General features: G+C 41.0%; 1 protein-coding gene across 1 annotated transcript in view; it reads left to right on the top strand.

Annotated features, from left to right (window-relative positions):
• The window catches only part of LOC120063530 (netrin-G2-like), a 48,449-nt gene extending 28,694 nt beyond the window's left edge, over positions 1 to 19,755 (top strand). The window contains exons 4-7 of the mRNA XM_039013896.1: positions 717 to 740; positions 17,013 to 17,180; positions 19,046 to 19,180; positions 19,532 to 19,755. Of these exons, the coding sequence (XP_038869824.1) occupies positions 717 to 740; positions 17,013 to 17,180; positions 19,046 to 19,180; positions 19,532 to 19,755 (551 nt within the window). The remainder of the gene's footprint in view (positions 1 to 716; positions 741 to 17,012; positions 17,181 to 19,045; positions 19,181 to 19,531) is intronic.
• Positions 19,756 to 26,000: the final 6,245 nt, after the last annotated feature.

The raw sequence follows: 26,000 nt of genomic DNA, 5'->3' as shown, positions 1-26,000 counted from the left end.
GCACGAGGGAAAATTCTATCTTCTCTTGTCCTAGAGCCCAGTCCCAATCCCACTGAAAACCAAAATCCCGACTCCTGTTGGGCATGAAAATGCACTGGGAATCTAAGATAGTTACTCTATCATTAGGAAATATCAGTGTAATTTGCCCTGAAATCTTTACATAGTGGCAGAGCCAAGCCGACAAGGTGGCGCGGGTGCCTTAAATTGCCACTTGTGATTTTTTTTTTGTTGCGGTATTTCGAGTGATAGATATGAATTATTCCCGGTATTGAAACTTGGTAGATTTTCGGGGAACTATTCATCCCTAATAGCTACTGTATAGACTTCCAACAGGATACCATCCATACCATACTGCATCTATACCAGGCACATACTAGATGGATTAAGTAATGGTTGAAGAAGAATTTGGGTCATCTGCTCTACACAGCCACAGAGAGGAGCAGCTGAAGCTGTCACATTTCAAAGGAGAGATGTCAGTTAGTTTGAGGAATCCTACAGATGTCTACATATGCAGAAGCACCCTATGCTATACTCGCACACTACAGAGGGAATGGGGGGCCTGCTGCTTCCAACGGCAGATGTGGCGGCTGATGTACTTGTATATTATTTAAGCATTGAAAACCTCCAGCTCTCTTTTTTTTCAGATGTATTCATAAAAATACTGTAATTCTCAAAAATAAATGAGTAAACCTCAAGTTCTCCTCTCTCTCTTTCAGGTGATGCTGCTGGGACTCTTGGCAGTAAGTAAAGTCCTAATCAAACGGGGTAGAGCTTGTTATCACTTATCTTTTTAGTTCTCTGTTCATATGCTATCATTCTTTCGTCTTACTTATAGCACACTATCTTATATAATGTGTCCCTCCCCTCTGATGTTGTGGTGGGCCCCTCATTCTAATCACAATGATCCCACTCACAAATTACATTTTTCCACAGTTTTATATCCCTTACTGCTGGTCTATAACTCAAAAGGGGGGAGGGGATTTAAAGTGTGTAGATGAGGGCTATTCCAAGGACATGATGTGAGAGGGACTGTGAGTGTATATACTAGAGTCTCTCATAGGGATTCTTTGCAGACCTATAGGAGATACTGTACTGCTACAGCTGTGGTGAAGTAACCATATTGTTTTGGGAGATGGCCAAAGGATGATTTCATGGTATATCCACGATCAGCATTTTCCCATGTTAGTGCATCTGATATCATTTTACTGTTTTTCTCTACCTTCTTGGTGTGGTGCCCTCTCAGCACCCACAACAGTCCAGACCCTGCCAACAACCACACCTGCGTTGGCGACTACAACCAAGCCACCCACAGACCAACTGCCCACAATTACCACTATTATGGCAGGTGGGAAACCAACTACGGTTGTAGTTTCTGACGGCCAGGCAGAGTGCCTGTCTAAAAGGAACACAGGCTGTGTCTGAAATGGCAGCTTATTCCCTATATTCAGTATATTGCCTATATAGTGCACTACTACAGAGCCCTATGGGCCCTGGTCAAAAGTAGTGCACTACATGGAATAAAGTGCAATCGGACGCAGCCATAGTCTGAGGGCTCATCAACCACCTGCTTCCTATTGACTTTTAAACCAGAGTACACTTACTAAAGCAGCACATACAGTAGAATGTGTCCCTGGTGCATTCCTGATGACCAGGAAATGTGTTGTCCTACACAGCTGAAAGGGAAGGCAAGGCTATAATGTTGATGAAGCACAAAGGCAATGGAAGAGAGGAGTTGATGAATCTTCGTCTCGGTTATCTTGGTCATTTAGTTTGTAGTAAAGTGGCTGGTTGAGTGTGTGTGTTGTATACTATAGCTCACATCATTTTTACCAACCGCCCTACAGTTTGTGATGTATTGCATGTTAGAGAGAATATAACATATCTGCATTTGTGTTGTGTTATCAGATAAGTAGCAATATTGTTTTTTGTAGTAAACAGTTACTTCGTGTGTGTGTGTGTGTGTCTGTGAGAGAGACTTTTTGTCAACTAGGTTGTACTTTCACTAGATATCCTTCACTTATTATACTTCCATGGAATCTCCCATAATGTCAGGCTGGACAGTCTCTCATGGCCCAGTGATTTCTGACCTGTGTGTGTGTGTGTGTGTGTGTGTGTGTGTGTGTGTGTGGATCAGCAGAGTGGACCCCCTCATGTCTCTCTCTACTGCTGTGACGTGACACACTCCCATAGGCTCTGAGTGTGTGTTCCCTGTTTGTAGGGACTTCAAAACCTCCAAAGTAACAAATGTCATTTTCAAATGCAAATAAAGTGCCCTCAGAAAGTATCACACCCCTTGAAATAAAATAAAATGTTTTTTTTTTTTAAAAGATCAGCCCTCCAGGTCGAGAAAAGGCTGCCTTGGTACTTTGGGCAGCCATTTTGACAAACAAGCAGGTGAGAATGAGTGAGAATAGTCTAAAGAACAAGCATGCTGAATAAATATGGAACCTTTTATTTATTTTTACTGCAAAGCACCTTAAGTGGATGCTGCCTAGAAGCCGCTATCATCAATGTTGAGCACATTCATAACTATGTACTCAGTAGATGACTGTTTTCAAATGTTTTCACATTCTGTTGTGTTACAGCCTGAAATTGAAATGGATTAAATTTAGATTTTGGTTCACTGGTCTACACACAATACTCCATAATGTCAAAGTGGAATTATGTTTTTAGATTTTTTTAAACAAATTAATTAAAAATTAAAATCTGAAATGTCTTGAGTCAATAAATATTCAACCATTTTGTTATGACAAGCCAAAATAAGTTCAGGAGTAAAAATTTGCTTAACAAATATTAGTGTTTAACATGATTTTTGCATGAGTACCTCATCTCTTATTTTTCTATTTTGTTGTAAATTTGACTTATGATTTTTTTTTTTAAACAACTAAATATACACATGCGAACGACAACATACAGATGCACAGAAACATCCACAACATCACACCTGCCCAGACCCACCTGCTCACACCCCCATCTCCAGCGCCCACTTCACTCTCCACCACATGGCCTCAAACTGCACCATTTTGTTTCTCTCTGTTGCCCACACACTTTCAACATTTAGATAATAAAGCATTTGACCTTTCCATTGTGTTAACAATGGAGGATTGGTTGATTATATTGTTTATAAGTAACATGATTGGCGAGAAAAGTTTCATCCAACCCATCGGGTATCTCACTGCCCTCTCGTATGCCATGTCTTTAAATATGTAGACAGATGGATTAAAAAGTACATTTACATTGCAATACTTCTCACAGACAACTTTCTAACTCCGCCCATGACTTTTGGACTTTATAGAATTACCAGAAGGCATGGATTGTTGAGTCATTGTTAGTTTTACACTTAAGACATGACTCTGCCGTTGTGCTGTAGAATTTGTGAATTGTGTCTCATGTAATAAATTCCATACATTAGTTTACAGTGCTTTCGGAAAGCATTCAGACCCCTTGACCTTTTCCACATTTTGTTACATTTTGCCTTATACTAAAATTGATTAAATATATATTTTTTCCTCAATAATCTACACACAATACCCCATAATGACGCAGCAAAAACATGTTTTTAGAAATGTTTGCAAATTTATTTTAAAACAAGTCAACTGAAATATTACATTTACATAAGTATTCAGACCCTTTACTCAGTACTTTGTTGAAGCACCTTTCGCAGCGATTACAGACTCGAGCCTTCTTGGGTATGACGCTACAAGCTTGGCACACCTGTTTTGGGGGATTTTCTCCCATTCTTCTCTGCAGATCCTCTCAAGCTCTGTCAGGTTGGATGGGGAGTGTCACTGCACAGCTATTTTCAGGTCTCTCCAGAGATATTAGATCGGGTTCAAGTCCGGGCTCTGTCTGGGCCACTCAAGGACATTCAGAGACTTGTCCCAAAGCCACTCCTGCGTTGTCTTGGCTGTGTGCTTAGGGTCGTTGTCCTGTTGAAAGGTGAACCTTCACCCCAGTCTGAGGTCCTGAGCACTCTGGAGCAAGTTTTCATCAAGGATCTCTCTGTACATTGCTCCGTTCATCTTTCCCCTCGATCCTGACTTGTCTCCCAGTCGCTGATGCTGTAAAACATCCCAACAGCATGATGCTGCCACAACCATGCTTCACCGTAGGGATGGTGCCAGGTTTCCTCCAGACGTGATGCTTGGCATTCAGGCCAAAGAGTTGTTTTTTTGGTTTCATCCAGTTGAGGCTCCTCAGACGAGGAAGGGGAGGACCATCCTCCTCTGTGAATTTCATAAAACATGTAATTGTAAAAGATTTTAAAATGTATCCTTTTTAGATAAAACTATACTAAATATATTCACATCACCAAAAACCTGATTAAAACACTCTATTTTGCAAAGGTCTACAGTAGCCTCAAAATCACTCGGGAGGATAGCACCGTGGTGTAGCCGGAGGACAGCTAGCTTCCGTTCTCCTCTGGGTACATTGACTTCAATACAAAACCTAGGAGGCTCATGGTTCCCACCCGCACAAATAGACTTACACAGTAATAATTATGTCCTCCAGTCTATCAGAGCTCTTGCAGCATGAACTGACATGTTGTCCACCCAATCAAAGGATCAGATAATGAATCTACGTAGTACTGAAAGCATAAGTTACAGCTAGAAAGCACTGCAGTGTATAGAATGTGGTGAGTAGTTAACTCAAAGAGAAAGACAATAGTTTAACAGTTTTTAACAAATTAATTTCTTCCAAAATGAGGGCGAAGCAAGAGAGAAATATAAAGAGATTATCATTTCTTTTCAGTTTCACTTAACTAGCAAATGCAGCTAGCTAGTTTAGCCTACTGAAACACCCTGCTCAAACAGAGGGATGCTATGTTAGCTAGCTGGCTATGACTTTTCAACACAACACTGGGTCAAGGTAAGCTTTTGGTATCACAAATTTATTGCCACCGGGGCACACCGGTGTAACTGCTTACTGACTGTACACAGTAACGTTACTGCTTGATTGTAGCGGGTTTACTAACGCGTCAGTTTTATTAGCTATATTGACTATGACGTTACTTTTGCTAATATGATGACAACGATGTAGGCTGTTTGGCTTGGAAAGTTTTTTTTGTCTGGTCATATACAGCTGATGTGTTGTGCATTGAAGTCCACAAGCGAAGGGAAGCGGTGAGAGGAGGAGAGTGCATGGATGCGAGAAGGAATACAACATGGCTGCTATGAAAGTGAACTATGTTTACAAGTCATCAGGGGTGTATTCATTCCGCCAATTCTGTTGATTTTTTTTCTTTTTTTCTTCTTAAACGGAACAAAACCGGGATAAACATACTTGACCACCACTGGTTTCATCAGACCAGAGAATCTTGTTTCTCATGGTCTGAGAGTCCTTTGGAACTCCAAGCGGGCTGTCATGTGCCTTATACTGAGGAGTGGCTTCCGTCTGGCCACTCTGCCATAAAGGCCTGATTGGTGGAGTGCTGCAGAGATGGTTGTGCTTCAGAAAGGTTCTCCCATCTCCACAGAGTAACTCTAGAGCTCTGTCAGAGTGCCCAACATGTTCTTGGTCACGTCCCTGACCAAGGTGCTTCTCCCCCGATTGCTCAGTTTGGCCGGGCGGCCAGCTCTATGAAGAGTCTTGGTGGTTCCTTACTTCTTCCATCTAAGAATGATGGAGGCCACTGTGTTCTTTGGGACCTTCAATGCTGCATAAATGTTTTGGTACCCTTTCCCAGATCTGTGCCTCGACACAATCCTGTTTCGGAGCTCTACGGACAATTCCTTCGACCTCATGGCTTAGATTTTGCTCTGACATACACTTTCAACTGTGGGTCCTTATATAGACCGGTGTGTGCCTTTCCAAATCATGTCCAATCAACTGAATTTATGACAGGTGGACTCCAATCAAGTTGTAGAAACATTTCAAGGATGATCAATGGAAACAAGATGAACCTGAATTTCATAGCAATAGGTCTGAATACTTTTTATTTACATTTTATTTTACCTTTTATTTAACTAGGCAAGTCAATTAAGAACAAATTCTTATTTTCAACGACAGCCTAGGAACAGTGGGTTAACTGCCTTGTTCAGGGGCAGAATGACAGATTTGTACCTTGTCAGCTCGGGGATTCGATCTTGCAACCTTTCGGTTACTAGTCCAACGCTTTTTAATCTGTAAAAATGTCCAGAAACATGTTTTCACTTCGTCATTATGGGGTATTGTTTGTAGCTTGATAAGGAAAATGTTTAATTTCATCGATTTTAGAGGAATCTGGATAAAGTCAATGGATCTGAATACTTTCCGAATGCACATAACTCTAACTGTTTAAGGCACCATTGGCGTCATGGTGAAATCTCTGAGCGATTTCCTTCCTCTCCAGCAAATTAGTTAGGACGGACGCCTGTATCTTTGTAGTAACTGGGTGTATTGATACACCATCCAAAGTGTGATTCAATAACTTCACCATGCTCAAAAGGATATTCAATCTCTGCTTTTTTTTATTTTTACCCATCTACCAATAGGTTCCAAGCATTGGAAAACCTCCCTGATCTTTGTGGTTGAATCACTGCTTGAAATTCACTGTTTGACTGAGGGACTTTACAGATAATTGTATGTGTGGGGGATTAGGTAGTCATGGAACGTAAAGGTTTAATCAAGACATTTCGATTTGAAACCTTTTGGACATCAGAGCAATGTTGAGGGAATCCTATTTGAATCAGACAAGGATGTTCATATGATAGGTAAGATATACAAAACGTAAATTTTTGTCAACTGTATTTTTGCTAGTTATGTTTCAACATTCCCACCATCTTGTGCCAATATCAGTTCTTTTTAAGTCTTGGTTCCAGTAGTTTATATGTTTTTCTAAGAGATTGCCAGTTGGATAGGCTCTCTGCAAGGTTTTGTATATCTTACCTATCATATGAATAAAAACATGTTTTCACTTTGTCATTATAGGGCATTGTGTGTAGATGGGTGAGAATATCTTTTTTTTTTAAATCCATTTTGAATTCCGGTTGTAACACAACAAAATGTGGAATAAGTCGAGGGGTATGAATAATTTCTGAATGTATTTAAAATTCCAATTTTGTTTTGTTTAGGTCTCTGACAAAGAGAGAAATTCTAAGCATCTCATATCCACCAAATGCATCAAGCAAGCTGTGTTTGAGCTCAGTTTTAGTATGGACTAAGGGCTGGATTCAATCCGTATCACCAAAATATCGCGGAAGGTCTGTTTTTATAGCTCGATTGAAATTTAAAGGCAATGTTTCCGCGTTCGAGGACACTGCATTCATGGTGTGTCTGCTCAATCGGAAATTACCTTTACATTTTAATGCGGTTCTTCCTTGATACTTGCACGTTATGGATTGAATCCAGCCCTTAGTTTGTAGAGTGCACTTAAATCTAAGGTCCATCCCCACAGAAACAGCTTAGGACAGGGTTCTGTGAAGTCAGCTACTCTACATAGCGAAAGTGATACACTGTTGTCCACATTGGAGCACTACAGGGTCGGTTGTCCATTTCACTGAGATGGGTCTTTATAACGCCAAGGGCTCAGTTACTGTTTTAGTCGGAGATTACCTGGCCTATGCTTAAAATGTTCATGATAGCTTGAACTATTCTAAGCTCATAGGATGAAATGTGTAATTTTTTTAAATTTCATCATTGGAAACCTATAGACGTGTCACTAGCCATTTGTCCTGATGAATTATGGAATACTCTCAATATCACTATGTAAGAGGAAAGGTCATGGTTCTTTATGAGCGCCTTCTTCTGATACCTTTCTCTGCGGTGTCACAAGTATCAGAGGGAGATTTGAAAACAGTCATCTACTGAGTACATAGTTATGAATGTGCTCAACATTGATGATAGCGGCTTCTAGGCAGCATCCACTTAAGGTGCTTTGCAGTAAAAATAAATAAAAGGTTCCATATTTATTCAGCATGCTTGTTCTTTAGACTATTCTCACTCATTCTCACCTGCTTGTTTGTCAAAATGGCTGCCCAAAGTACCAAGGCAGCCTTTTCTCGACCTGGAGGGCTGATCTTTTAAAAAAAAAAAAAAACATTTTATTTTATTTTACCAGGCAGGTCAATTTAACAACAAATTCTGGAAAAGTTCAGACTTAGATTATAATGATTATGAACAGGCAATGATTATTACCTGCCAATGTCCACCCCAAGGCTTCTCTTGGGTTGCATACACATGTGCGCACACACACACACACACACACACACACACACACACACACACACACACACACACACACACACCAGTGTAACTCCACCATCAAGAGGCTGAGAGTGCTCTCTGATCTAGATGAACAAGCTGTCTCTCAGGGAGCAGATCTTCTCTGGGAAACCTTCTCTAAATTGGTTGGCCATTGTGGCAGATGGTAAAGGGGGGGGAGAGGGGAGGGGTTAGGGGAAAGCTGTACATGTCCCAACCTCTGTAACTTCGTGTTACCCCACAGCTGCAGTACATTGTGACATGCCTCAGTGCCCACCTCTGATCCACATACGTACATGTGGGTCCAATGTAGCCCAGATAGCTTACCCAAGGTAAATCCACCTCCAGCACTCATAAGGTTTCAACATGGCTACTACCGCACCCTAACAAAGCCATGCTGTTCCTTCGGGCACAAAACATTCAGATATGTAAATACAGATCATAAGAAAGCGGAACCTGACCAACTTCAATTCCCCACATTGATGCCACAAAGATATGCCTCAGCAAGTGTCCCAAAGTACATGCATAAGCATTTCCTTAATGATATGAGGTTGTGTGTGTGTGTGTGTGGTACCCAGCGTGTAAAAACCTGTCCCGGCTGATAATTGGGTCTCTTTTTATGTAAAGATTGATTTGGGAGTTTGTCCCTTTGGCCATGCGCTAATGATCAACCACTGGGGAGGGCTACAGCCTTAATAAAACATCAGCATGCCAGACAGCAGGAAAGCTCCCACTGTTCCAAGTGCGCCCCACTGAATCCCAATGCACCCATCTGCAGGAGGAGGCCGAGTCGCTCACTACAGGGAGACTCTGCACTTAACGCTACACCTGAAGCACGTTGCCGCATAATATTAGTACGATTTAAATATTGGGCATACGGGAGAATGAAAACATGATTTGGTTATTTGGCAAGGGCAAAGACACCTGTATTGTGTGTGTGTGTGTGTCGGCGTGTTTACTAGAGTACTTGCTTGTGTGTTTATTAGTGCGCGCATGTTTTTCTGTGTGCCTGTATTTCTGTCCCTCAGCCAATGTACCTTTTTTTAGTTACGCTTAGCATTCATTGTTAGAATACTTCAAAACATCAGACCCTAACGAGATACTGTATGACCCCGATGTATCTTCTGTGCCAAACAGACATCACTACCTTCACTGACATAGTGACAGCTGTGGTGGGTCCCACATCCAGCACAAAGCTCAGTGACTCCCTAACTGACACACCAGGTTGGAAACTAGTGAGATGAACACTAGGCATTAGGCATTTGATAGTAGGTAACGTAGTAGTAGCTAGTGGTATGTGTAAAGTCTGATCACCTCAAACTGTATATCAATGCAAACTCCTTTTATTCGTCTAGGTACTTTTAGTACCCACACTTAGATTAGTCTCAGTGGTTTTGTAGAATATAATTTGTAGAAAAGGCTGTATATACAGCATGTTTGTCTATGATGCTAGACAACATCTGGAGAGCATTGGTGTGTAAATGCAATAAACCTCTCAATTACCTAAATTACCTCATTGCTGGCTCAGTAAATGCTTTCCAATTGCTCCCTCAAGTGCTGCTTCTGGCAACAGATCAAACGTCTGTGCCAGCCACTATACCAGCCACTCTTCCAGCCAGTATGTCAGACACTGTGCCAGTCTCTGCCAGTCCCGACCAGACAGACAGTCCATCCTTAACCACAGTGAACTTGCCACCAATGGAGGTAAATCCCCCCACAACCACAGTGAGAGCGCAGCCGAAAGGTAAGTACCCTGAAACACCAGAGGAATCACTGACCTCTGACCTCTCACCCTTACACTACATGAGCTTTAACACCTCAAATAATACTTTTTTCTCCAAATGTCTTTTGCTATTGTTCAGGGGATCTAAACGTGTGAATATTGGTTAGACTATTCCATCCACTTTGGACATATCGATGGTCACATGGATTTTCTGTGACTTAATCATTTAGTACATTTTACAAACGTTTGGGACTATAAGAATAGCAAAGCAAACCTGGGTTATGATACCATATAACATCATAACTGACTGCCACTTTTACATTGATGTAGTAATAGAAATGTTGATCGTTGTGCTTCATCCTTGTCAACTAATGAGAGCAATACAAGACGGGACACAAATGGTGAACTGAGCACAGTGGCGTAGTAGTGTTTGTGATCTTACTCCTACTGAAACACTTCGTCCGTCTCACAATCTGTGTCTGTAACCCATCTGTTTTAAACCGTCTTGCCTGTAAGCAAAACTGAGACCAGGGGGTTAACAGCAGATTAAACTGTGGTTTAATGGGAACAGTCAAGTGACGCACTGGGTCCTTGAAACAGACGTGTAAGAGAGACAGGCAGGAGAAACAAGACATCTTCATTGTTTGGCAGAGGAAACCCAAAAGAAGCCTGTAGACTGTCATATTTACCCCCATGAACCTCTCCCAGTGTGAATCAGGACTGCCAGAGGCCATAGAGTGCCTTATTCTCCCCAGAGGTTGCACTGGGGTAAAGAGATTAAACATGATTACTGGGCTAAAGTAGTCCTGAAGGCAAGGTATGGTGTAAGGGCCATGATACTGACCTCTTAACATCTCCATGTGCTAGGCTTCTTACACTTTAGGATTCCCTGTCGGGTGCCAGCTACTAGCTTAGTAGTGTCCCTCAGTGCCAGGGGGAGTATTAAAGCAGAGCCTTGCTGTTGTATTCACTGTACAAATGCTACATTTGTAACCCCCACCTATAAAGAGACAGTGAATAGGGGTGTTTGGAGAGTATGGAATGCATACTTTGAGAGAACCAATGATAGAAAGTTAAGTCATGATATCATTCCATGCTGTGTTTTGGTCTATTGACAGAGACATTTGGCAAAATACAGAATGTGAGAAGTTGGCCAAGTGTTTTCTACTCTCTTGTTTGGAAGATAAAATACCCAGCAGGCTCACTATCCCTCAGGCTCTGGCAGCATGTTGAGTTCATCCCAGGGCTTTCCAGAACACAGATTAAACTGCCTATTTTGATTCCCTCAGGAATGTTTGATAGGAAAAGGAATGCAACAGAACATTTCATATCACCTGCAATAGAATGGCACCAAAGTGCTTTGTGGCATTTGACTTTTGAATCAAACGGTCATTCTGTTTGTTGCTCTCTTACCACCTTCCTCCTGCCTAGCAAGGGTCTGATGACATCCACTGTTCACAAGGAAAGTGCTGCCACTGGACACAATCAGCAGCCAGGAGCGATAAATCATTAAAAACGCTATCATTGTGTAGCATCATCTTTTTCTGGAGCACAGCATCGAGGCAGCAATACTGTGCTGGGGGCCAAAGCTCAAGCCTTTTCTGATCTATTTCTGAATACCAATTGAATGAAAAGCTGCTAAATATTTCACAAGCCGGGAAAAGACAGGTCGTGGTAAGGGAGAGCAAACCAGGCAAGTTACGGAGCCTGTGGAGATAGATACAGTAGATAGATACATGAAACCATAACAGGATGGAGGCACGGAGCCGTGTCCTTGAGGAGTAGCCACAGGGCAGATGCAGGGGAAGTGATGATATCTGGGCATGGGGTATCCCATTTCTACTGATACTGACAGAAATAGGGAAAAGTTGAATGCTGTAGATATCACAAGACGATGCCAGCGAGCCAACATCAAAATATTATAAATATAACGGTGCAGTGGTTAGTATGCCATCTTAACAACTGATTGGTGTGATTTTTTTTCTGTACACAATTGCAGTTACTCAATCATCTGATGCAGCTGATGCCACATCTGACTCAGTCACACCATCATCTGATGCAACCACTCCAACATCAGTTGGATTTACTCTCACACCTGACAGCACAACGACAACTTCTTACACAGTGACTTCTAACACAAGTACCACAGCATCTGACACAAGTACCACAGCATCTGACACAAGTACCACAGCATCTGACACAAGTACCACAGCATCTGACACAAGTACCACAGCATCTGACACAGCATCTGACACAAGTACCACAGCATCTGACACAAGTACCACAGCATCTGACACAAGTACCACAGCATCTGACACAAGTACCACAGCATCTGACACAAGTACCACAGCATCTGACACAGCATCTGACACAAGTACCACAGCATCTGACTTAAGTACCACAGCATCTGACTTAAGTACCACTACATCTGACACAAGTACCACAGCATCTGACACAAGTACTACTACATCTGACACAAGTACTACTACATCTGACACAAGTACTACATTTGACACAAGTTCAACAACTGTGAGAAGTACTACAATATTTGACACAATTACTACACTATTTGACATTAGTTTTACACCTTCTGTCACTAGTACTAACACATTTGACACAAGTACCACAACATTTGACACAACTACCGCAGTATCAGACACAAGTATCGCAACATTTTACACAAGTACTACATTTCTAACAAGTACTACAACATCTTACACAAATATTTATTTTGACACAAGTTCTACAACAACTGACACAAGTACTGTATCTGACACAAGTACTACAATATTTGACACAATGACTTCAACATCTGATATATTTACCACAACTTATGGCACTATTACTTCAGCATCTGATGTATTCACTTCAACATCTGGTGTGCCCTTTCTGGCATCGGACACAGTTACTCCAGCATCTGATGTAGTAACACCACCAACAGATGGATTTACCTCACCCCCTGATGATACATTTATTCCAGCATCTGAGGGAGATACACCCGCCTCTGACGTGGCTACTTCAGTATCTGATGGACTGACCTCACGACCCGATGAAGCTCCTTCAACACCTCAAGCAGTTCCTCCACCTCCCGACACGGTTTCCTCAGCACCTGATCCTCTTTCCCGTACACCGGGTGGAGACACCACCCAAGCTCCAGACAAATCTACTCCAGCACCTGACACAGATACCTCAACATCTGATGCTGCTACCCTGGCACCTGTTGTAGCTACTACAGCTCCAGACTCATCTTCAGCAGCTCCTGATCCTGCTACCCCATCTCCTGACACAGGTGATCCAGCTCCTGAGGCTGTTGATCCAGCTCCTGATGCAGGACCATCTCCTGATTCAGTTGATCCAGCTCCTGATGTAGGACCAGTTCCTGATTCAGTTGATCCAGCTCCTGATGTAGGACCAGCGCTTGATTCAGTTGATTCATTTCGTGATGCTGTTGATCCAGCTCCTGATGCAGGACCATCTCCTGATGCTGTTGATCCAGCTCCTGATGTTGGACCAGTTCCTGATTCAGTTGATCCAGCTCCTGAAGTAGGACCAGCTCTTGATTCAGTTGATTCATTTCCTAATTCAGTTGATCCAACTCCTGATGATGCTGTTAATCCAGCCCCTGATGCAGGACCAGCTCCTGATTCAAATTATCCAGCTCTTGATTCAGTTGATTCAGCTCCTGATTCAGGACCAGCTCCTGATGCTGCCGCTCCAATGCCTAATGCTGGGGTCAGTGAGAAAGTGGAAAATAAAGAAGAAAATGTTAAAGAGGAAAAAGGTACACCGTGATATAGCAACAATACCCTCTTATTTTTTCATTTACAAGTGTATGAATATTCCATCAGTAAACTATGGTAAAACTGCAAATATTGAAGGAACCATCCCACTGGGCACAGACGTAATTTCAACGTCTAGTTTTGATTTTAAATTTGGTTGAGTCAAATAATGTGAAATCAACAACACATTTCGCCATGTCATTGGATTAGATTCAAAGTTGGGTGAAAAAAAGAAAATTCCCCCACGTTGATGATGAGTTTTTGGAAAACCAATTAGTTTTCCATATTGATTCAACAACATGACATAGAATATTTTTGCTAAAATTATGTGGAGCCAACGCTGAATTAACCAATTTTTGCCCAGTGGTATATTTAGAATGAACAATGTTATCCTCTAATGTACAGTTGTGTATGCAGTCTATATGCTGCTAATAGGCAGTTGTGTCAGTAAGGTTTTATGACCTTTACACAAGCTGTTGCCTTATTGTCTCAACCATTTGACAAAGCCATTATCTAAAGGTTCATTCAACATGAATAAAGAATGAGTAAAAAGTTTGAAGTTGCTTTTTTTCCCTGATCTCTCAATCTCTCCGGTGTACACAGTTACCCCCATAACTGAAGCCAAAGGGGAAAGCAAAGAGGAAGAGAAAGAGAAAAAAAAAGATTTTGAAACGAAAGACAATGAGAAAAAAGGTATATTGCTTAACAGTAGTCTAGTAGTATTTGTACTGTATGTTGTGTGTACTACAAAATATAGTTGTCAGATTAAAAAATAGTTTTAGTATAATCCAACAAATCAACTCTGTTAATGAAGCAGATGGGGATCTGTGAAACTCACTCCTCAGCCTGAAGTGTCTCCACTTGCAGCTAGCTTTTTGGTGGCGCAACTGGGTAGACACTTCAGAAGGGGTGTCATGTGTGTTTGCGAGGCAGAGGTCCTGGGTTCAAGCCTTGATATGAGCTGAATCAGGAGCAAGCGCTAGTCGTTAACATCCTTTACAATGGTGCCAATTGACTCAGATCTGCAGTTGCGCTAAACTCAACGCTAGGGTCCCTGTGGAGGGAATTTGGGGGGTGTGAAGGTAGCAGATGGGGTTCTGTGAAACTCCACTCGCGCTGCCGAACAGCTAGCTGGGTAAGACGCTTCAGGAGGGCGGCCATGTTTGTTTGCGAGGCAGAGGTCCCGGGTTCAAACCTGAGTCAGGAGGGAGCGGGACTCGCTAAGCCAAGCAGCGTGACATCCTTTACATTAGCATTAGCATGTCAATTTGTAGCGGCGTCGGTAACCATTCATGTTGAATTCCCTGAACCAACTCAATGGGGTTGAAGTTGGAGTGTTAGTCACCTGGTTGCTATAGGAAAACATCCCCACTGGGTGTCAGAGTACAAACAGATAATTGATGGACAAAATAGGAGCGGAAAAGCATTGAGCCATTTTTGGATGAGCCCATGTCCCAGTAGGATACCTGATCCATGGTTTCATGAGGCTATTGACTCAAAGCACCAGGCTGCTGACAAGCATTAGGAGTAGTCTGTGTGTTTGTCAAACCTAGAGCAGCTAAAGTATTTTTGTTGTTGACAAGGATCATGTGGTACAGAATATGCCACATAGTATTGTGTGGGTGATCCTGTCACCACTCAAGACTCCACTCATCAGCTGTAGCTGAACCAGTATTGCAAGCTAAACATCTTTGCTATGGACTATGATTCCTATCACTTCAGGGTTGTGTTGATTTGGCACTAAACGGGAGAAAACGGACTGAAGCTCATTTCGTTTTATGTTTAAATTTTAAAACTAAAATAATTGTTACGTTCCCTAATAAACACAACCCAGGTAGACATTTTATTGCTGGTGAGATGGATTGTCTGATTGGGACTGACATGTTGTTCTTGTAGAGGAGTGAATATCTACACTTTGTGAATGCCTAAACGTTGTGGTAATACACAATACTGTGTGTTAATGTGTAGATTTCAGTGGTTTATGGAATGTATGAGGTCTTTCTCTGTGAATCATGCAAGATGTCTGAGCAGTTGGCACCCTATTGTGTTTCAGGATTGCTTTGGCATCAATTGTATATTTTAATAGCCATGATATTTCAGACACTGTGTAGTAGAGGCTTGTACACATTGGCATGTTAGTATTATCTATAACACAGTTAAATAGATGCTTTATTTCCCAAGCGGTTGTAAAACTGTTGATTCCCGGTGGGTCCAAATACAGCCAGTCTAAGGTTGCATACGTCCAGTTTCAAGGTAAGAAATGATTTACCACACTGAAGCTTTGAATCTGTTTGGACTAGAGAACTGTGGAAAAATGACCAAAGTTTGTCCAGTCTTTTTCCTTCATTCATTTGTCTTTTGTTTTTTCCATGCATTTCTATGTTGCACATTTGGGTTTTGTTTGCTTCATAAGGTAAGCAACTTATTTCCCCGCCATTTATAGCATTACTGTCGTTACCTTTTTGTTGTGAACTTGTAAGGAAATCTCAGAACCTATGGTGTCTGTGTCGCAACTGATTTTATAGTGTCATTTGTGTGGATGACTGTGTTAACTGTGGATTCATTTGTGAGATAATGACCATTCTTTCAACAATCTGTAGGGTAATAGGCCCATTCATATTTGATAAGCTGTTTTTGCCCCCTGTCCCACTGCTCTACTCTGTGGTACAGCAGGTCTTCATATTGCACCAGCAACATCTTTTTAAAATAGCGTGTCAATAATGAATCCCCTCTAAACAAAGGGATGTAACACGGTGCCTGATAAAATAACTTAACTATCAGCTAAATTGTCTTGTACATTAGCATTAAAAACTATTTTATTCAGATTCTTGTAGTATGATGGAACAAACTCCTAAAGCATTATAAGCTCCATTTTGACATCCATATACTGTATATATATATATATACAATTATATTTTAATTAGGTGTAAATCAATGAATCAATTGAAAAAATATATCATGCAAACTAAATTGACACTTTGGTGTATTTGCTCTACAATTATTCATTTTTTTATCCCTTGGTAAATCAATGTGCAGTATTCAGAGGCCTGGTTGTTAGCTGGTTGAATAAGGGAGATTTGGGCTTATTGAGGTCAAGTGATTTCCCATGGGGCCACAAAGTCAGGAACTGGTTTCTGAACTCAGCATACTTCAGGTCTATGGAGCTTGCTATGTCATGCCTATTTGGCTTTTGTATGATGAGTGAAACAGTTTTGGGGTATATCTAAACCTCTGAGTGCTACCTCTGAGTTTGAATAGGACTCCATTCCTCCTCTTCCTCATCCTCCAACACCTTGTACTAACCCTACTCTGCTCTTTCCCCCTGTCAGACTGCGAGTGCTATGGCCACTCGAACCGCTGCAGTTATATTGACTTTATCAACATCGTGACTTGTGTCAGCTGTAAACACAACACTAGGGGGCAGAACTGTCAGCACTGTCGACTGGGATTCTTCCGGAATGTCTCTGCCGAGCTGGACGATGAGAACGTTTGTATAGGTCAGTTAGGAGCTCTCCTCACTGTCTCACCACGCAAACTCCACCCTAAACGCACTCACTATAAACAGCTATGAAGAGTTTAACCCGTTTGCACATCACTGACATGTCCACACATACAGCATTTTACCACTGACTTTCTTCATGTACATTTACACAATGATATGAACCGTGGAAAATGTTGATGAAGATGTTGATAAAGGCATAACAAGACAGCTTATCATTTTGTATTGCCTTCAATTTCTACTAATTACCTGCAAATCTCTGTGATGCGTCTCCTGTATGACCCGTCGTAGCTCAACAGGATTAAAGCATGATCCTTTGACCATACTAACAGCTAAAGAGAATCGTAGAAGCTAGCTGATCATGTATTTAGAAATGGTTTAAAAACATAAACATTCATACTATAGCAGCCTTTATAAAATGCTAAGGAATTACAATAACACATGCAGGATCTAAATGAATCAGTCTACAACATTTGTAAAGCAGCACATGTAACAATTTACATGAAGGTACCCTTTCTAAAGAGGTCAAGTGTAAGGGTACATTTACAGATCTTTTGCCATATATATTAGAATTGTGTTGGTTCCCATGCATCCTATTCCACTCCCCACTTATCATTGGGTAAGGTGAAAATAACTGTACACCTAAAGAATACAGCCAGTGCCAAAAATTGTATTTAACAATCAACAATTTTAAACAACATGTAACATTCGGGTGCATTTATAAACTATTTATTTGGACAGCAAGAAAATTACAATTTCAACCAATGAGTTTTAATGGTTTATTACAGATTTTTATATACATTTATAATAAATAGTCTTAACTTTTTTAAACCCATTATTATGTTTACCTTAAAGTAATATCAGAGCCATTCATCAGTGTAGTAACATTTTACTACACAAATACCACTACACATACTATAGGCCCATTCATATTTGATAAGCTGTTTTTGCCTCCTGTCCCACTGCTCTACTCTGTGGTACAGCAGGTCTTCATATTGCCCCAGCAACATCTTTTTAAAATAGCGTGTCAATAATGAATCCCCTCTAAACAAAGGGATGTAACACGGTGCCTGATAAGATATCATAAGGTGTATGCACCAATTTGTAAGTCGCTCTGGATAAGAGCGTCTGCTAAATGACTTAAATGTAAATGTAATGTACCACAGCGCAGTACTGAGCAGGAATGACACAATGGCATACTGACACCTACTGGAGGCTCACTCACACACAACTCACACACAACTGGGTCGTGTTCATTTGGACATGCAACAGACAATGTTTTGCAACAGAAACAAAAATCAACATTTCTTACTTGGAAAGTTATTCTGTTTGGTGCCAAATGAACACGACCCTGTCATACCGGTTTGGGCAAAGCTGATATTTTTCTCAATAATTAAACAATGACGTCAGCTGAACTCTTAAAACACACACACATTTTATCCAAATAAGTTTGTCACAGAATTCAGTGCCAGTGTTATAAGATACAGCTGTGAAGTGGGCCTAAAGTCTTCAGGCAGAAAACAAGACATGTACTAGAGAACATGGCTGGAAGCAGGTATTACAGAGAAATAGTAAAGCAATGCCTCAGGCTGTCATAGTTTCCTCAGGGTGAGAGAGACGCCGTAGGGAACCAGTCAAAACCGACAACGCCTACATTGTTCCTTCAGGTAAAGAGATTAAATGTTCATAGAATCGTCAGCATCAAATGGATAGCTTACCATTGACCTGTTTATGTTTATGTAGGTACATGTGACCAGGCCTAGTGAAACTGCTGTTTCAGCTCGATTGATGAGTACTGATCTTAGATATATTGTATTTCTACCCTCACTAAAGCAGCAATGTGTTGTTAATCCCTTTGTGCAGAGTGTAATTGTAATCAGCTGGGATCCTTCCATGCTCGATGCAACGACACAGGGTTCTGCCAGTGTAGAGATGGCTCCATTGGGCCGAAGTGTGAGGACTGCCTGCCTGGATACAGCTGGAGACAAGGTTGCTCCCGTAAGTAGGGGTGTGCGTGGGTGTGTGAAGGTAAAGTTAAGACCAGTAGCCTAAAGTTGAGCAGTCTGCCAATTGAATGGTAATCGATGCACAGTGAGCTCTATGAGTCCTTTCAAGGTCATGTAACAATCTGGCAAGCTTTACTGTATAATCAGTCATTCAACAGAAAATGTCAACCGTACAGGTAAGGTCAAAACAGGTGTCTTGTTATAGTACTCGTTGCCAAAACCAGTTAACTTTTCTCAGGGTGTCCTGTAGTGATTCTAGGCTTGAGGCATTCAGTGGTCACACTGATCCTATCCACTTTGTTTCCTCCCTCCTTCTCCATCTCCTCCCTGTCTCATCTCGTAGCCAACGTCTGCGATGATGAGTTCCTGCTGTGCCAGAATGGAGGCACCTGCTTCCAGAACCAGAAGTGTCTGTGTCTGCCAGAGTACAAGGGGGTGCTGTGTGAGCAGCTGCTCTGCGAGGGAGAGAGGGGCTGTAGCGGTGCCTCTGCCTCCTACGTCAGCCTGGCCGCCATGCTGAGCTGCCTTCTAGCCAACGCCCTGCTTAGAATAGTCACTGCTTGCTGAGCCACAACCAGGACAGCTGGAGCACACCTGGCTGTAGTATTGGGACCCTCCACCCGCGGCGCTAACCTCAGTCTCACGGTGCTGTTGCATTCTGAAACATTGTTTGGGGGCGCCAAGCCTCTCGTCGCCTCGCCACGAGGAAACAAAGAGAGAGTTCCTCTCTGGCTCTCACTCTGAAAGCCAGTGCTGAAAGAACGTATACCAAAAAAACAAAATCACTATCTAAGAAAAGTTTAAAGAGTGAAGGGTATTCTTTATGAAACAGTTTTTTTCTTCTTGTCGTACATCTAAGTTTGTTCTCACTGAAATACTGCACTTAGCCAACTTGTTTTCTGACCCGAGATGGTTGTAATCACTGCTGAGGCCTACTAATGCCAAGTTTCTCTTACTCTCAAATTCACGTTTCCTTACTTTGCTGCATAGCCTATTTGTTTCCTGGCAACCATCATTGAACTGAAAAGAGTGGGGAAATATGAGTAAAACATGTTTTAATCAGAGTTGATGTTTCAGTGGCTTGTGTTGGAGAATCAATTGTTGCATGGAAATCATGAAGCAAAGAGAGGGAGTATGACCTATCCAAATTGAACAAATCTATGTATATTTCAAAGGAAATATATGACTATTGTATATTAACATTGTTTGAATATTTTTGGTAGAAATTGTTATTTTTGTTCTAAGTAAACGTTATCATTCTAAAGAAAATGACCCATGATGAGCTTTTTATTACCGTAAACCTTTCTGAGAACGTGACTGTTAGAAGATTAGGATGATGTTCCTGATTCCATTGGATAAAGACAGTTGAAGGAATAAAGTGTGAAGGTTTGAAAGTTCAATAATTTGACTCCAGGGTTTTATCGCGACACACACTCTTGTTCTCTCTAACACGTGAATATATATTTCCGGAAGAACACTATTTTCACTAATCCCTTATCAAACGTCTATAACAAAACATGTACAGTGCAAAAGCTGCATTGATATCTTAGTTGATCGTTTTAGCTCACATAACATGAAACCGTGGCATTGATAGTACATTCTTATGATTTTATACGTATCCTTATACTGTCCATCACAAGCCTGGTACGTAAGTGAAATCAGATCTGGATATTCGTCATGAAATTCTGTTTTTGAAACTACATATGGAATGTGAAAGCCCATATCCAAAATGAACATCATCCCAGCTCTGGATTTTAGCAGCCAATGATATTAGAGGACAGAGCTGTAGAGCACAATATAGGATTGATACACTACAAATCATCAACGGAAGAAGAGCCCCGCAGTTGGAATTATTTTGTGCTCGTGATTTTCTAAAACCCCATTTTGGTTCTATAAAATGTGTATGATAGAGAGGCTACTAATTCAAATGTAAATGTTTGCTCATTAACAGAAACATGACACGTTAGGTCACAGTTGTGTAAAGTACTTAAGTAAAAATTCTTTAAACTGCTACTTAAATAGTTTTTTGGGGGGATATATGTAATTTACTTTACTATGACAACTTTTACTGTTACTTCACTACATTCCTAAAGAAAATAACGTACTTTTCCCTGACAGCCAAAAGTACTCTTTACATTTTGAATGCTTAGCAGAAAAGGAAAATGGCCCAATTCACACACTTATCAAGATAACATCCATGGTCATCCCTACTGCCTCTGATCTGGCAAACTCCTTAAACACAAATGCTTCATTTGTAAATTATATCTGAGTGTTGGAGTGTGCCCTTGGCTATCCGTATTTCTGTTTTAATTGTGTCATCTGTTATGCTTAATATAAGGAATTTTAAATGATTTATACTTTTACTTTTGATACTTAAGTATATTTAAAACCAAATACTTTAAGACTTTTACTTAATTAGTATTTTACTGGGTGACTTTCACTTTTACTTGAGCCATTTTCTATTAAGGTATCTTTACTTTTATTCAAGTATGACAATCGGGTACTTTTTCCACCACTGTTAGGTCTTGCCGATTAGCCATCAGGACTCCAGCTACATTAGTCTTGGGTAAGTGAGCACACTGATCTTGCACTTGAAGAAATAGTGGTCTACTGATACTGAATTATTAGTCTTGAGGGACAACGTTCATTTTAAATTGAATTAAGGATGTTTGTTTGGTCGACTTTTAGGTATGGCTGTTAATATTCAGCATGAATACAGAATTTTGAATTAGTAACACTAACTTCACTATGTGGGTATGTGGCCAACTCTAAAACAGAGACTGCATCCTCCGCAGGTACAATACTACTCTCTCTTATAGCCCAGCAGCATCACTCATCTGAAATCTCTTCAACTACTACAGGGTAAGGGGGCACTCATAGGGGACATGCTATTACACCTGAGTGTGGAGGTCCCTTCTCAACTTTCTCTTCCACTAAATGATATGCTTAACATTCAAGCACTATGGCCATCATTGACATTTTTCAGTCAGGGATCAATCGGTCATTGGGCAAGGAAACAAAATTGATGTCCAAGAAACCTGGAGACAAATACAAGTAGAGGTCACGTCTCCTGATGGCTGAGTCATTAGTGGACTCTTATTTTCTGTAATACAACACCTCATTTCCATTATTGGAATGAAATCAACCATTTTCTTTTTAGACAGGTCTCAACAAAGCCCACAATGATGAATTCCCTCTGTTTGCAAACATAAAATGATGAATTCCCTAGAAAAAGAAAAGCAATATGCTAAATGTAAAAGATAGTGTTTTCCATAATGATGAATCTCTGTATCTGACTTCCTTATACACTGCAGGAGAGCAGATCCTCTGACAGTGATGCTGGGGTTGGCACCTTCAATCCAGACATTAATGACCACCCCTAAACCTCACTATAGCAACTACGGTTTTCACTGTTGGAAAGTAAAGAGATTGATGAATTCAAAAACAAATTATAATACCTGCTTTTCGTATTGAAACTTCACGTTTTGAACACCTCTGATTGGCAGATACATTCGCTTCCTTGATACATTTTTGGCAACAGCAGAGCAGAAGTATTTGGTTGGGCTCAGAGTCCACTATTATATCTTCACTGACCAACCCCAGGAGGTTCCACCCTTTGGAAGGTCCCTTACCGTCGTCCTGGTACCCAGGTTTAAGTCTCTCTCTAGAGGATGGAGAGTGTGCAAAGCTGTCATCAAGGCAAAAGGTGGCTACTTTAAAGAATCTAAAATATATTTTGATTTGTTTAACACTTTTTTGGTTACTACATGATTCCATATGTGTTATTTCATAGTTTTGATGTCTTCACTATTATTCTACAATGTAGAAAGCAGTTAAAATAAAGAAAAACCCTTGAATGAGTAGGTGTGTCCAAACTTTTGACTGGTACTGTATATATTTTCCGGACTCTGACATTACTCATTCTGCTATTTCTTAATTTCTTATTTTTTGTTTTGTTTGAGGGGGGGGGGGGGGGGGTTGTGTGTATTGTTTTTGTATTGTTAGGAGCTAGAAACATAAGCATTTCTCTGAACCTGCGATAACTTCTGCAAAATATGTGTACGAGACCCATACAATTTGATTTGAGTTCATTTTGATTTGCTCTTACTCCCAATATAATCATTTTTTGGTTCAAAGGCACAAAAGGTGACAGGCAGAAATGTGGCTGAATTAATTAATTATAGAATGTCTACATGTACCTTTGCATTTTGTTCCACTAAATGTGTTTGTCACATTTTGTTGGTACAGTCAGAGCCATAAAAGTGTAGCTCGGGACTGTACCAGAGCCTACCAATACATGATTGGAGCATACTAGATTCTGTATTGTACTTTTGAGATGTAGCGTCTGTAATGATTATATCCATGCGTCCATTGACCATTCCTGTCACACCCTGATCTGTTTCACCTGTCCTTGTGATTGTCTCCACTCCCTCCAGGTGGCGCTTATTTTCCCCGGTGTATTTATCCCTGTGTTTCCTGTCTCTCTGTGCCAGTTCATCTTGTATGTTTAGTCAAGTCAACCAGCATGTTTTCCCCTGTACTCCTTTTCTATTCTCTTTTTGCTAGTCTTCCCGGTTTTGACCACTGCCTGACTCTGGACTACTTTCCCGCCTGCCTGATCATCCTGCCTGCCCAGTCTTTGAATCTGCCTGCCCTTCGGTACTTATTGGACTATTTTGCCTGTACACGACCATTCTCTTGCCTACCCCTTTTTGGATTAATAAACATTGTAAGACTCCAACCATCTGCCTCATGTGTCTGCACCTGGGTCTCGCCTTGTGCCTTGATAATTCCATAACAGCAATTGAAGAAGATTGAAGAATAAACGAGAATGTGTAATTTAGTGATATGAAATTAACTTTTTATGTAGCTGCTTTTTGGAATAGTGGTTAAGACCTGGTAATAGTTTGTCCTAATTATTCCGGTGCATAAAATGTATCATTTTATCTGTTCTAAATGGTTTCTCACTGGGCACGGACGTCAATAAAACATCTATTCCACGTTGGCTCAATGTAATTTAATTTAAATGTGGAAACAACGTTCATTCAACCAGTGTGTGCCCAGTTAATTATCTCCAGCTTGTTCTTGACTGTGGGAGCAGGTATCGGTGTTGCTTGTAACATCAAACTGTTACCACGGTTACCTTGTGATGGAAAATGTTATTGTTTGTTGTTTTCTAATAACCAATGTCTGTGTTCTATTTATGTGCTTTTCTTAACTATTTTTGTCTTCATGCAAATTACTGATTGAACGAATCTTCACTATCAGTATTTGCAATTTAGCGGTACGCCCAGACCCTTGTTTTGAGAACGATATCTCAGTTTCACTGTCTCAGCTTAGAGAGAAGATGCCTCGTGAGGTATTGGTCTATCACATGCATGACCCAGTTTTGGTCGTTCACATGAATGAAGCAAAAATGAATGATGAATTAATTATGAATGATGAATAAGTTAAATCATGCAAATAACTTGTCTGTATATAAGAGAACTAACAGGACTGCCCCGGGAGAGCTCCTGATTGACATGTGTACTTGGTGCATTGAGTTGGTTGGAACCTCTCCAGCACGCTGATAATAAACAATGATTCATTTAAGATTGACTTCGAGTGTCAATGTGTAGAATTCCAGCGACAATTTGGCGTCACGAACAACGATGACTGATTTGGCATGCGGAGCTTTCCAGTGGGGGTCTGCAAGGAAAACAGGTGGCGCATTTTATGTATCGTGAGGGAAATTCCCGTCTGACCAAAAGAGGACAAGACCCGCCCAGACCAGACCCTTACTGTGAGCTGCCGAGGAGGAGACACATCATCTGCGAACAATTGAGGGACATGTCTTCTGATTTCGGTAAGTCAATTTAAATAAATGTATATAAAAAATTTAAAAACATATAAAACCAATTAAACTAGACATAAATATGTAGAAGTCTCTGGTTAACTTTCCCAGAAGTCACAATGTCTTTCGCGGTTGTAGGTGGTTAGAATGGATACTTCAGAGTACCATTCAGAAATGTTCTTATGGAATAGGTGCTTCGGCGGTTGTCGGTGTTCTCGTTCTAGGTTTACGTAATTTCTAGCTGCAGACTAGTAATTCGTGTCGTCTAGAATTTGCTCCTTCTGTAGTGAATTGATAGTCTCAGAGTTGAACCATTTCTAGCCATGTAGCCAAAACTACAGCTGTATGGTCTCCGTGGCCTGTAGAATTGTAGCCATTCCAACGTGGGGACTCCATCCCGGCGTTCTCTGACTCAATGTATATTTTGTAGGATGGTGTTTTATACCGTGTGGAAGAAGGGGGGTTCTATGACACCTAATGTGATGTCTGGGCTCACAGGGGTGTGGCCACTGACTAGTTAATGTTTATTTGAAAATCCATACTCTCATTTAGAAGGTTAACATCACATTGCATATTTTCACAAATAGTTTCACGTTTAATCACATATGTTACACAATATTTAGATGTAAACCTGACAGCTGGGAAATGTACACTTTAAGAGATACAGTTATGTGTGTTTCCTGTCCTTCATGAGGTCACCAAATGAAACACACGCATCATAACTGTCCCTTAAGTGTCCACGAATCATTCCCACATTCTCAAAAGTGGAAATATTGTTTAATTCTCCCATTTTGGGGATTAGGAGTTTGGCCAAGTCTCTCTTTGTTCTCTCTCCCTCAATACTGCATGTCAGTTTCTACCAGGTATTTATGACCTGTCATAAAGTCATAAAACTTGTGGTGCAATGTGGTGCAAAATATGCAATGTGATGTAAGAGGGGGGGGGGGGGGGGGCACGATATACACCCCCAACGGGCCAC

Source organism: Salvelinus namaycush, chromosome 18, assembly GCF_016432855.1.
Source record: "Salvelinus namaycush isolate Seneca chromosome 18, SaNama_1.0, whole genome shotgun sequence".
Lineage (NCBI taxonomy): Eukaryota > Metazoa > Chordata > Actinopteri > Salmoniformes > Salmonidae > Salvelinus > Salvelinus namaycush.
The sequence above is the reverse complement of the archived record's forward strand: the minus strand, read 5'-3'. Positions and strand labels throughout refer to the sequence as shown.